Raw genomic sequence first — 12,998 nt, forward strand, 5'->3', positions numbered from 1 at the left:
CCGCATGTGGGGCTTTCGTAGGGTGTGTTTTACAACTGGAGCCCCAGCCCTCCTGTAGCACAGGGGTCAAGCTGGCCAGGGCAGGACACATCCTGCTTCCCACCTCCCACCTTATTCCCGGTGTCTTTGACACTGCTGGTCTTGGAAAGGTACTTTCTCAAGTCTGTACACAGGAAAGGATCCTGACGAAAGCATGTGCTGAAATTGGGGGTGCCAAGTATCTGCCTCTGGGTGGTTGGTGGGGTGGGGTTGACTTGGTTGCAGAGATGACCTTCCCTCTGCGGAGTGCTGGCTCAGGGGTAGGTCGCAGGCTCGGGTTTCCGGTAATCCTCCTGGATGGGGATGGTGGCACCCTCCTCCTCCCGCGGACAGCTGCAAGGATAAGGCTCACCAGGCACCGCTGGACTTCCTTTGTCTGCAGAAGGGGAAACAGATGAATCTTGGCTGCTGGTGGGGGTCGGAGGAGAAGGCGAAGGGAGGAGAGAGAGCAAGGGAGGAAAGCTTGAGCCGGGGCTGTCAGGAGGGTGTCAGCTAAGAGGAGAGGAAGAGTGGGTGGGAACCGGGGCTGGTGAAGATGGAGATGGGAAGGCTCCCATGAGGTTCCAGGCATGGGTGGCAGGGCTGAGAAGGTGGGGTGGGGTCGGGGACAGGACTAGAGACCTGTATTTTGTCTCTTACTTAGTCCATATTTTCTTCGTTGATGGAAGAACATGGCTCCAACCATGGTGAAAACAAGAAACATTCCAGAGAGGACCACAAAGCCGCGGATGCAATCTGAGCTGCACAGGGACCTCTGGGCTGTGATAGGCAGGGGCCACATAAGGGTTTTTTGGGAGGGTCTAGCCCTTGACTCCCTTCAGCCCAGCCCTCCCGACACCCCTGCCTCTTTCCCCCCTTCCTCGCCCCTCTTCCACCATTGGACCAAGTCTTTTCCTCATCCGTAGACTCTTCCTCTTTTTCTTATCCCTACTTTCTGGCTGGCCTCTCTCCTGGACTCTTCTGTGTGCATTCTCTCTGGGGGTGGGGAATGGGGAGAAAACTCACGTGGCCAGTGGGTCGAGAGAGCTGGGGTCGGCCTGAAGTCAGCTAGAGTCTGCATGTGTCTGGCTGTCTTGGCCTCTGCTATCTCTGGAAAAACAGACCGGGTGAGCAGCAGCCTGGAGCCCCACAGGGAAAGGTGAGGCTGAAGGTCTCAGAGGCCTGAGAGGCTCTGTTTGCGAAGGGAAGGCAGAGATAGGCTGACCAGGTAACTCGTGGGGGTAGGCACGGAAGTGGGGTTGCTGGTTGAGGGTGACCCTTCCCCCAAGTGACTGGACAAAGAGTTGCCTAGAACTTACTTTTGGTGTGAGGTAAGTGGGTGGGTTGTGGGCGTGGGCCTAGGGCCGGCGATGGCCGAGGGGTCGGTGAGGGCGTTGGAGCAGGATCACACTCAGTGCACTCCCTGTCTCTGCACTGCCAGCCCTTGGGGCAGGTGCACTCGGCATTGGTCGTGAGGGTACAGTTTCGAATGAGATGACCTGGAGACAGAGGAGGCCGGAGGAACACGAGATGCTCAGGCCTCAGCGGCATTCAAGGTCCACTTGCTTAATCCTGTCCCCCAGGACCACTCCGCCCCTGCCAAGGCTGGACCCTCCCTCGCCGGCACCCAGTGGCTTTGCCATTAGTATAATTGTTATTAAGGGAAAAACTTGGACCTTTTAGAAAATTCATGGTTCAGAAATAGATGCTATGAAAAATAGAAACGACTGATATGATTTTTCTCTCAACTCACTGAGGCTTTTACAATTGAATTGCAATACAGAGGAGTACATACATCACGAGTATAAAGTCAAGAATTAGTACAAATTGATAACCAGCACCAGATCAAGAAACAGAAGGTGACCAGTAGTGTTCTTTTCCAGTGACTCGCCATACGCTCCCAAGAATAGCCACTAGCTTGACTGCCTACTACCACAAGATAGTTTCGCCTGTTTTTGTACTATGTACGTGGAATCGTGCGTGTGTTCATTTGTGTCTGGGTACTTTTACTCAACTCTTTGTGAGATTAGTCCATATTGTTGAGTGTAATTGCAGATCATTCATTCTCACTGCCGTGCAGTATCCCATTGTGTGACTATATCGCGTTTATTCATCCATTGTACTGTTAATATGCATTTGGGTAGTTTCCAGTTTTTAGCAATTAGAAATAGTGCTACTGTGGTCCTGACAGGTTTTTAATTTTACTGGAGGGTTACTTGGTTACTGACATCCTTTGCCTTTAAAATATAAGTTTTATTCAAGTGTAGAGGTCTGGTGCTGGGTGGAGGATGTGAGGGGCCCTGGGCTGGGTTGGGCTCATAAGTGGTTGGGGTGTTTGAGAAGATGAGGGTGATTCTAGAGGAGGCAGCAGTACCTGGGTGTGGGCCAGACTTGAGCTGGAACGTGGTGGGGCCTTAGGGCAGTGCAGTCATGGGGACCCAGGGAAAGGAGCCCTGACAGGTGGAAGAGGGGTGCTGAGAGGGGGGTTGGAGGATGCCAAAGACTGTCACCAACTCTAATAATTTGCCTAATGTTTGCCTTTTGTCAGGAAGGGGAGAGGGACACGATTTTTTTCCTTCTCATCCTTATGACTAGGTGTTGCTATAAAAATTTGGTCTCCTGTGCTTATCAGGAATGGTGAGCCTGCCTGGGTAAGGATCTGCAAGGGATGAACAGGGTAGGGGAGGGGACAGTGGTGGTGCCGAGGGAGAGGTAGGCAGAGAAGATCGAGGAGGGGTGATTAGGAGGGCATCTGCCAAAGAGAAGGGAAGAGCCAAAGAAGGGGCTGGGACTGGGTAAACATGGATGAAGTGCCATTGTTTTCAGTGATGAGTATCCAGAGACCCGAGAGTTCTCTTCACCATGTTTCCAGGACTTTTCCACCTTACAGATGGGAATACTGAGGTCCAAGAGGACTGAACTCATTCAGTCCCCCCACCCCAGAGTCCTGCAGCCCGGGCCTGCCTGAGTGCTTTGGGGACCCTGTGGGCCGTGTCTCACAGAGAAAGATCGTGGATGAGACTGGTCTGGAACATAGGGAAGGAAGTATGGACTGGTTCAGTACAGGGAAGAGGCCTGGTGGGGCCTAGAGAGTGGATGGGGCGGCTTTGATTAAAAAAGTCCGACTCTGCTGGGGTTGCTGCCAAGAAGAGAAAAACATTCATTAGCAATTATATCTTTTAAAGTTAAGTGGACTGAGGAATACTTCTTGTGCATGTCAGATGTTGTCGTTTGATTCGTTATGGCTAAACCTTTCATCTAGTTAGTTTTTAAAGAATATGGCAAGGCCTAATGAGAGCAAGCAAACCCCTTTTACAGGCTAGTAGTTGGGTAGCTAGGCTAAGCAGTCCGTAAGTGTCCCGCTGGAAGGCATTTGTTCAAAGGGGCCACTTTAAAGTCCGCTACTCTGTGCGTAGTGGCACATCATTTCTGAAATTCTAGCTAAAATGGAGAAATAATAAAATAATTCATAACAGCTGCATATATTACACTTCTTAATTTAAAAAAAGATGAAATTCTGAAATAAGAAAAACATAAGCCACATGCACATTCATTTTCCTAAGTTGGCTTTTGTGCAAAGAAAGGATATTGTCCGCTGGCTGATACTGTTATGTCCTTAGATGTATTCCACGTTCCAAATGTCCATTTTAAACCCAGCCAGTTCAAAAGGAAGGGGTCGCTCGGCTGAAACTGAGGTCTCGGAGCCACTTTCCACTTTTCATTGTCTTGATGCTAGCCATAGACCCATTCTCATATTTTCCTCCTTCTCTGAAAAACAGCATCCTCCCACATCATGTCAACACTCCGGCTCCCAGGATGCCCCATTTTCCAGCACTGGCTCTGCTTGCCATAGCCGTGGAGCCACCGCAGCCCCGACTTTCCCCACTCTTTGCTTTTCCGCACTCAGCTCTGCCACCTTGCACCCCCGAGTGCTCGCCCATCTCACCAGAGTTACAGTGGCGGCAGTTTTCACAGTGGGGCCGGGTGTTGTGGTCTGGTGAGAAGGAAATCCCAAGTATACACGAGTCACACTGAGTAGCCTTTCTGTTCCAGTCACAGTCCTTCCTGAGGAATGTTCCTGTGAGCAGAGGTGCAGGGTCAAGGCCCCAGGAAGGCTGCTTCTGCACCCTCTTCAAGGGGGTGCCTTGGGTGCTGCAGGGTTCTTCTCCTTGCTGGAGCTCAGATTCCCCCTCTGCTTCCCTCCCCCCCATACCCAGTCCTCTCTCTCCTACCCTCAGCCGGCCCCCGGCAAGGCCTCTTCTCTTACCTGGCTTACACATCGGGCAGCACAGTTCTTTCTGCACCCAGTAGTGCTTCTCTGGACAGATCTTGGAGGCTGGGGTGGCTGAGAGCCCCGCCAGAGTCCCCAGAACCCACAGCCAGCAGGAAGGTGGCCAGGCCATGGCTCCTGCCCAGGTAGCTCTTACTGCACTCTCCAGTGGCTGACAGCTGGCCTCTGTGCTGGGCACGCTATTCCCTCTACACTTCCTGAGCAGCCTCCTCTGCGTTGCCCAGCTTCAGGTGGCAAGCTGACATCTGATGGCAGTTGAAGCTCTATTGTGGCTGTCTGTTTTTTTTTTAACCAAAACAACAAACTCCCAACCCCCACCCCCTTTCTGCGTGCTGAGTACTGGGGAGAGATGTTAAAGGGCAGACTCTGTCAGAAGACCTGCTGCTCTTCAAAGACACCTACTCCAAAACGCAGCTTCTGCCTTTCTATTCCTGTTTCTCTCGTGCTCCTGAAGAATGTAACCCATCTGTGCCTGCTTCTTTTACAGTGTTGGATGTGCCCAGTCACCCAACTCTTCTGTTCACGCTCTTGTTTACGAAGATGCCTACATTACCGCCCTGTTCACAGCGTGCAAGCTAATTTGCACATCTCTCCTATCCCCACTGAGCATAAGCTTTTTTCACAGAGATAAGCAGTTTAGAGAAGGAAGGGTAACCAGAACTGAGTATCTAAAACTCTTGGGGTCAGATAAGTTTTAGAATTCAGAATTTTTCAGATTTCAGAAAGAAACTAGCATCACAAGACACACCCTCATGGGACTGGGGTAGCATCCACAATCATGCACAACATTTCTGCAGCAAATAATTGAATATTTAAACTAAGTGAGGCGAATAATGACTATTAGCCTTGCAGCAGCTGAGGTCTGGTTTAATGGCCAAAAGAACTTGCTACGAAATTGTTCAGAATGGCAAACAAGGGACTTAAACCTCTGTCAGACCCTGTGCTAGGAGATCACGAGTGATCTCATTTAATCTTCCTGCCAGCCAGCCTGTGGTACGCGTATCACCCACTGCCCATCTGGCCTTCTGTCCTCACTCCAGTGCTATCTTTATCCTCCCCTTCCCACCTCTGGCCGTGTCAGTCACTGTGTCCTGAAGTACCTGGGGCATCTCCTCTCCCAGCCTTGGGCACTTGGGATTAAAAGTCGATGCCTGTGGGTCCCCTATTTCCACATGTCCTGGGAAGACTGACTTGGGGGTATCGGCAACATCTGGACTTTCCCCTCTTTGAGTCCTGAGAACATTTGGGTCAGACAGCCACCCACTCCTTTTTCCCTGAGGACCGAGGTGTGGGGCGGCTCATTTCTCCAGGCTATTTTTCATTCAGGGGCTTTGCAGTTGTTTCCATACTGCTCATAAAATGTCACACCCCTGTGATCTCACTCGTTAGAGCTGTTCTCTGTCTTACTCTTTGGTTTCTTTTCTCTTCATTGTTTTTCATCCTCCTGTTTTTCCTCGACCCCCTCTAGTCTTCAGGAGGGTCTTCTCTAGTGAAGCCACACGTGGGTGTGATTCGTAGTTACTTATACAAAACCTTCCTTTTCACTATCCTGCAGAGTGTCCGAGTTCCCACCTCAGAGAATGTTAACTTTGGCATCAGAGGATTTTGCCCCGTTCCCAGATCACAGTTAATATCACAGGGAGGTAGGGGCCCTGTGCGGATGGATAAGACCCTAGAGGAATAATGAGGAGTTGGGGACCTTTAGGGAGAAACTTGCCTAAGGGAGAATTGGAAGACGCTGAGAAGACTTTGAACCTCGACTAGACCCTGAGCTGCTCACGCATGGGAGGCCTGTGTTCTCTGCCAATGCTCTTCTCCCCTGTTCTACTCATCACTTCTCCATGGAGGATAGGGCAGGAGGAGTCTGCCTGGCTCTCCTGGAATACCCCTGGCTGGGAGGAGGAAAGCCAGGTTTCTGGAGCTTACTCTTCTCTGGGCAAACGGAATGACCTCGCCTCCTGCCTTCTGTGCTGTTCGCATCAACTTCTGGTGAGCATCGGCCTGTCCTAGGCTGGCTCCCCGAACAGTCCCTTCCTCTGGTCTGCAGACCCTGTGAATGCAACCTGCTGATCTCTCCCTCAAAATCTTCTACCACCTCTTTCTTTTTGGAGGTTCAGCTTCTCTCCACCCCTGGGTGCTGCAGAGATATACAGTCTTTCCTCAACAGCTCCCTCCTTTTCTTGTACCTTCGGAGACAGGCCCGAGGAAGCCTCTCTTTTGACAACTTTCATTAATTTTGACAGGTCCTGACCAAACCCTCAGTCTAAGCAATGACTGTAGCCTGGATATCAGCTGGGGTCACCTTGCTCCTTAATATCTAGATAAGATACTCCTTGCTTTCCAATCAGGGTGGGCCCTGAGCAGAGTGGGGAGGAGGCAGGGCTGTTGCCTGGCACAAATCCCAGCGGGTTGGGCATATTGTTACATCCGGTCCTGATTCTTCTTTCAGCTGAAGTCTTGTCCTTCCCTCTCTGTTCTTGGCTGTTCCCTTACCTCTGCCTTGGCTACAGGCCCCAAATTTGGGAGACAGGGCTTTCTTGAATTTTCCTCCAAACCAACTGTAAACAGAAGGCTGTTAGGGATGGCAAAACTTTTCCTGCCGTTTTATATATTATAAGGATACAACTAAAACTTCCATTTGAATATTCTTGTTCTTAATGGTCCTTCCCACTCCAGAGATTGAGCAGTGGTCTGGCTGCCCTACAAAGCAATAAAGGCACTGACAATCTTGCTGGCACCTCTCTCCCCTCCTTTTTCTGTCACGGTCTGACTCAAAAATCTTCTCTCAGGCAGCGTTCTTCGTCTCTCTTCAGCCCCTAATTCCAAAATCAATCTTGGCCTTTTATAAATCCATAACCAGTCAAAGTACTCAGTGGAACTAAACTCTCTCTCCAAGTTCATAGATGTCAGAAATCACTGTCCATGATCCTTATCAACCAAACCTCTTAATTTTTCTGGCCGCCTTTGTCTCCCACTTCATTCCTTCTTCCTCCACTCCTACTTTCTTTTATGACCCCCGCCTGCCCTGGACCCCCAACTGCTTTAGATCCTCCTTCCCAGGGAGCCTTCAGAGACCAGCTGGGCAGGACAGTGGGGTGGGCTAGTGAATGAGGGTCTGGGTACTCAATATCCCGGATCTGTAATATGCATTTCTGGGACTCTCCAGTCTGAGTCTCCTGGGAGATTCACGAACCATGGGCATTTCTTCCCACCTCTGATCGCTTTTCGGTATCTCAGCTGTAGCTCCCAGTGTCTCCTAGCATGCAAGGAAATCGCTAACCCATGTCCCCTTTGCCCCGAGAATACTTGCCATTGGCGCTTGTGGCTGCCTGTACCTCAAGATAACTCACAGATAACCTTACCCTCAAAGTTTGCCATAAAATATCTTGCTTTTATTATTATTTTTTCACATGACTCTAGTATATCGGTAGTCTTTGGAAACAAATGATATCATTCTGTTATAGCACTCTGTTTTTAGTACTGATATTTCCATTTATAAAATATAGTAATTCTCTATCGTTGAAAATGTCAGATCCTAGAAAACAACATTCCTATGCGTGATGTTAAATTAACGTTGGCAGCTAGCTGCACTTTTTTTTCCTAAATGGGAAAAGGGATAAATATTAGATGGTCCAGTCTCAGTCTTGTTCCTTGACAGTTCTATCTACAATTACAAAATTGAAATTTCAAGGGCTTGAGGCCACAGTGACCTCCTAAATGTCACCCTTCATTCATTTGATAAGAATTTGTTGTACATCCATTGTGCCCTAGGTACTAGCTAAGTAATGAGACACAAAGATGGAAAAAAAAAAAACCCAAACATGGTTTCTGGCCTCAGGGATTTGACACAGCAGTGAGAGAGTCAGACACTGAGCGAATAACCTCAAAGACAAATGTAAAGTTATTAGTAATAGTCATATTGCAGCACCATGAAGGGGAGAGTCAAAGTGCTATACAGGTGCCTGTTCACTCACAGGGGGATTTGAGGGCAAGATAGTGCTTCGACCAGGAAGCAGAATTTAGCTGAGATGTATGAGATCTGACAGCCATCGCCTTCTGGAGAGTTGTTTCTTCCTTTGGTTTCTAGACACCACCCTATTCTTTCATTGACCACTTCTCTTCTTTGATCAATGATAGTTTTTCCCTATATACAGATTATATAAAATAGAAATAATCTGTTCCTCGAAGGTTTGGTAAAATTTGTGTGTGTGTGTGTATGTATTCTGAGTATACGTTTTTCACTACTGATTTAATTCTGGTTTTCAATTTCTTCTAGAGTCAGTTTTGGTAGGTTATATTTTTCTGGGAGATTATATAATCTGTTTCAAATTAATGAGTGTAAATGTTTAAAGTCACCATAGAGTCGTAGTTATCTTCCCTTTTTTCACTCCCAGTGTTGTTTGTTTATAGTTTTATTGTTTTCTTGATACACTTTGCCAGAAACATGCTTAATTTATTAATTGCTTCAACAAACTACCTTTTGATTTTGTTGTGTATCTCTCTTATTTCCTTGTTTTCTATTTTATTTTACACTCTGGTCTAATTTTTCAGTGATTTTCTTCCTTTTACTTTCCTGGGGTTTATTCTGCCATTCTTTTTCTAACTTCTTGAATTAGATGCCTGATTCATTAATTAAAAGTTTTCTTTTCTAATATATACACTTAAGGCCATAAACTTCCCTCTGAGAATTACTTTAGCTACATCTCATAAGTTTTGCTATATTGTGTTTTTTATTGTCAGTTTATTTTTTCCCATTATTATTTGTTTTTGACCTTTATATTACTTATACGTCCATTAAAAAATTTACACATCTATGAGATTTCAAATTTTTCCTTTTTATTAATTTTAATTTTATATAATTGTGGTCAGAGACGGTCATCTGTTTGTGTAATACGGTAGGCAGAATATTGCCCTCCTCCCTCAATGACGTATACATCCCTGGAGCTGAATGTATTATTTTACATAGCAGATGGTAATTAAAGTTGCCGACAGAATCCAAGTTGTTGATCAGTTGACCTTGAGAAAGGGAAATTACCCTGAATTATCCAGGTGGACCTACTGTAATAGCAATGGTCCTTATAAGTGGAAGATAGAGGCAGAAGAAAAAGACAGAGAGAGGTGGCAGCATGAGATGGAAAAATGTATATTTCTGATTCAGTGGTCTCCAAACTTTTCTGATTTTGTACTTTATTGATAAAATGATTTGGAGCATGTATTCCCCAATATAAACAATATTTTTAAATGAATTATATTTATAGATTACATGTTCAAATATAAATTCTATATATGTGTATACAGACATTAAAAAGAGAGATACAATTACATGGTCACATAAAAATATAAAAAGGATGAGGTAAAGTTGCAGAAAATAAAGATAATATTTTTACTTATTTATAATGTAAAAGATAGTTTTGCTCTCACTAAAATATAAAATTTTACACGCTATAACAGTATATTAGTAATAATATATTTAGTAAGAACAATGAGCAATGTGATTCAATGTGTTTCATTATTTTTACAAAATCTTGCTTTAATACTTTATATGTAGTGATTAGCAGATCTGGGTCTAAGTTCAACTGTTTGGTTTTAATGACTGGCTTAGATGAAAAGGTGCTCTAGGTCAAACTGTTTCAGATGTGTTTTCTAATTTTGAATCGTGAGTCCATCCTCAAAACTTTTCTGTCAGGATCCTCAGTGGCCCACATTGAGGGTATGTCCCTTCAAAGTGGTTTTGCAGTTGACTTCATCAGATATTCTAGGGATATTACTGGCTCGAGACCAGTTTTTTTATTTTAGTGAGGGCAGGGGAGATTTCTCAACCGTGATAATAAAAATTTGAATCCTAAACTTGGGTGAGCACAGGCTTGTCCTTATAAAATTTCAAGACAATTTTTTCTCCACCCAGAAGGCAGGCAGAGACAGATGAGCTTCCTGTTGAGGCTCTGTGTTGGTGAGTGGATCTTTCTAGATTTCCCGTACAGGTTTCCAGCTTACGTGGAGAGTGTCTTTTCCAGTTCCCTGTCTGGAGGGGCCCAAGGTTTTCTCCTCTGGACCCAGGTGGGGTTAAAACCTCAGCTAGGTGACCAGAGCCCGTCCATGGCTGCTCATGCACCCACCCCAACAATTTCAGTTCTGCCTGCTTCTCTGGCACCAGGGATTTCCCTTTTTAGGTTGAGAGCTTAACTCTTTATGTAAAAGAATGTTATGTAGCATTTTGAGGTATTTGTTGCAGGTGTTGGAAGTTCCATTTCACAGGGTGCTGTGTGCCCTCCTTCCTGAGTACTCTTTCTTCTTTAGGGCTTGTTGACTCTCGTGAGTCTATGTGATATGTGGTTTAAAGAATTAATTATGGTTTAAGGTAAAACTAATTTCTGAATCAGATATTATATAAATTGACATGCGTATGGTTTGAGTGCTGACTATTGAGGTTTTCTGACCGTCAGTCATGTAGCCAGCAAAACTAGTACAGGGAAATTCTCAAAAAGATACCGGGGCAAGGGGAGACACAGTGAGGGTCCTGAGCCCCAAACCCATTGAGACAGGAAGATCTCAGGGTAAGTGACAGGAGCGTAACCTTCAGAATTATCCAGATTGGTGGTCCAAAGGCATCTCTGCCCATTATTACCTGGATCATTTCTGAATTGAGTCTGTGTCTACTTAGGGACCGTGTCACAGACTGTGCGGCATGTTTTGAGAATTAAGTGTCACAACATAAGGGAAATGCCTCACCTCCTGTAGGTACTCAATAAATGTTCATTTCTGCCCTCCCTGTCTTGGTGTTTGAGGCTGCAAGTTCCAAGAAATAGGGTTGAGAAACAGCCAGTTCACCTGGGCAGTATAACCAAAGGAGCATGAAAGAGACAGAACAACTCGTTAAACTGAGCAAGCTGCGCATATGCGTTATGTCTGCTCCATGTATTATTCATACTCAGAGCATTCTTCATAATGTAGAAAAGTGACTTTGCAAGGGGTGGGGGCTGTTTCCCCTCACAGTGGACTCCTGGACCCTGGTGTTTCCTGCTTGCTCTTTTCCTGAGTGATTCCTCTTGTCTACCCAGATAAGTGAAGACTTGACACATAACCAGTCTAGATCTATTTTATGATCTCCCCTGTGAGGGGAGGCAACTCTGTGATTTCTTTAAACTTACACAGAGTCTAAAGCACTGTGAGTCCTGTGATAACTTGCCTTCATTTCTCCTCCTGGCCTATGGGAGTGTCATCTGCCTCTTAGGGCAGGTTCACTTCCCATGGGCGTGCTGGAGCCAGTTAGTACAGCCTCGTCAAAGCCTGATTATTAAATTGTCAAGAACTTTGTGTGCTGGTTACACATGGGTAGCTTGACATTGGATGTGGTGGAAGTATTTACCACCACATAAATCAGCAAATGCTACAAATCAAGGGGTCCTCACCCCAGAGAGCTGGCTGCTAAACATTAACCACATCACTTTCACTGGCTCACTAGGGCTGGGCCCGATAATTGTCTTTGGTTGTTTCTCGGATCCTGGAGAGGCAGTGTTCCTTCCTGTCTGGGCCCCAGGCCTTCTCCTTCTGGCTTCTAGAGAGAACTAACTGTGGTGAGCCCATGTCTTACTATTCCAACCAGCTTAGGATCCCAAACTAGCAGAGCTGGAAGGAAGGTCTCTGATCCTGTGGGTCTAGCCCATTATTTTACAGATGTCAGAACTGCCGACTGAGGAGGTGAACTGACTTGCTCTTATGGCAGAGCTGGGAGAGAAGCTAAGTCTCTTGAATCCCAGTTCACTGCTTACTATAGCACTTACAGAGCCAGACCCATATTGGGTGCTCAGTACGTGTGTTTGACTGAGTTTGTACTTGATAGTACCTTTTGAGCTCAGCCTGCAAACTTGTCTTGGCTGCTTTTCCTTTATCTTTCTGCTGCCTATCTCAAGGAGACTATTCCTTATCCTTTCATTCTATGAAACTGTCCCAATTTCTTTCTTTGCTTTTCTTTTTCTAAATCGAAATTTAATTATACAAGTAATACATTCATATCATCTCTTTATAGAAAATTAAACCAGTAAAATCCATCAATCCTACCAGAAGTTATATGCACTAAGAGTTCTTGCACATGTGCCCCAGGAGACACATGCAAGAATGTTCACACACTACTATTTGTAATAGCAAAAGAAAAAGAATGACCCATAGGTGCATAAATGGTAGATGGAATAATAAATTGTAGTATATTCACCTAATGGAATATTCACCCCATGGAATACTTTAGAGGAAACATAATTTCGCACAACAACGAGAATGTACTTAATGCCACTGAATTGTATGCTTAAAAATGGTTAAAATGGTAAATTTCATGTTATGTATATTTTACCACAATAAAAACAAATAAAACCATAATATCGAATGATATTGAGTGAAAGAAGCAAGACACAGGAAAGAACACGAATAAGAGGCCATGTACCTCAAGTACAAAGGCAGGCGAAAGAAAACAATTAGTTGTTCAGGGAAACACACAGATGGGAGAACTAGGAAAAAAGTAAGGGCGTGACGGGCACGACCCAGAACAGTTCCCCCTGTTGGCGAAGGAAAGGCATGATCAGGACGCTTCCAAGGTGCTGGTGCTGTTCCGATCTCAGCATGGGTTGTCATATTGTTATTTCAATATACTGCTTTGTGTATTTGATATAGTTCGCAGTAAAAATTTTTTAAATATAAA

At 45.6% G+C, this 12,998-nt stretch overlaps 2 protein-coding genes across 2 annotated transcripts in view; one reads left to right on the plus strand and one right to left on the minus strand.

Moving 5' to 3' along the window:
- The window catches only part of VAMP1 (vesicle associated membrane protein 1), a 38,763-nt gene that overhangs the window by 14,804 nt on the left and 10,961 nt on the right, over positions 1-12,998 (plus strand). The window lies entirely within an intron of this gene.
- On the minus strand, positions 147-4,556 carry CD27 (CD27 molecule). Its single transcript, XM_011365875.2, has 6 exons — positions 4,286-4,556; positions 3,965-4,096; positions 1,338-1,517; positions 1,045-1,128; positions 679-798; positions 147-415 (listed from the first exon to the last, which is right to left on the minus strand). The coding sequence occupies exons 1-6, from the start codon at positions 4,419-4,421 to the stop codon at positions 294-296; spliced, it is 774 nt and encodes a 257-aa protein (XP_011364177.1). The 5' UTR covers positions 4,422-4,556; the 3' UTR covers positions 147-293.

This window comes from Pteropus vampyrus, unplaced genomic scaffold, assembly GCF_000151845.1.
Source record: "Pteropus vampyrus isolate Shadow unplaced genomic scaffold, Pvam_2.0 Scaffold116, whole genome shotgun sequence".
In the NCBI taxonomy this organism is placed as follows: domain Eukaryota; kingdom Metazoa; phylum Chordata; class Mammalia; order Chiroptera; family Pteropodidae; genus Pteropus; species Pteropus vampyrus.

Bases quoted from the DNA above. Each gene is read 5' to 3' on its own strand.
- CD27 (XM_011365875.2), bottom strand. From the start codon at position 4,421: ATGGCCTGGCCACCTTCCTGCTGGCTGTGGGTTCTGGGGACTCTGGCG. The intron at 1,129-1,337 runs GTAAGTTCTAGG...CTGTTTTTCCAG, and splicing joins CCACTTACCTCACACCAAAA to AGATAGCAGAGGCCAAGACA. The intron at 799-1,044 runs GTGAGTTTTCTC...TGCCTATCACAG, and splicing joins TCTCTCGACCCACTGGCCAC to CCCAGAGGTCCCTGTGCAGC.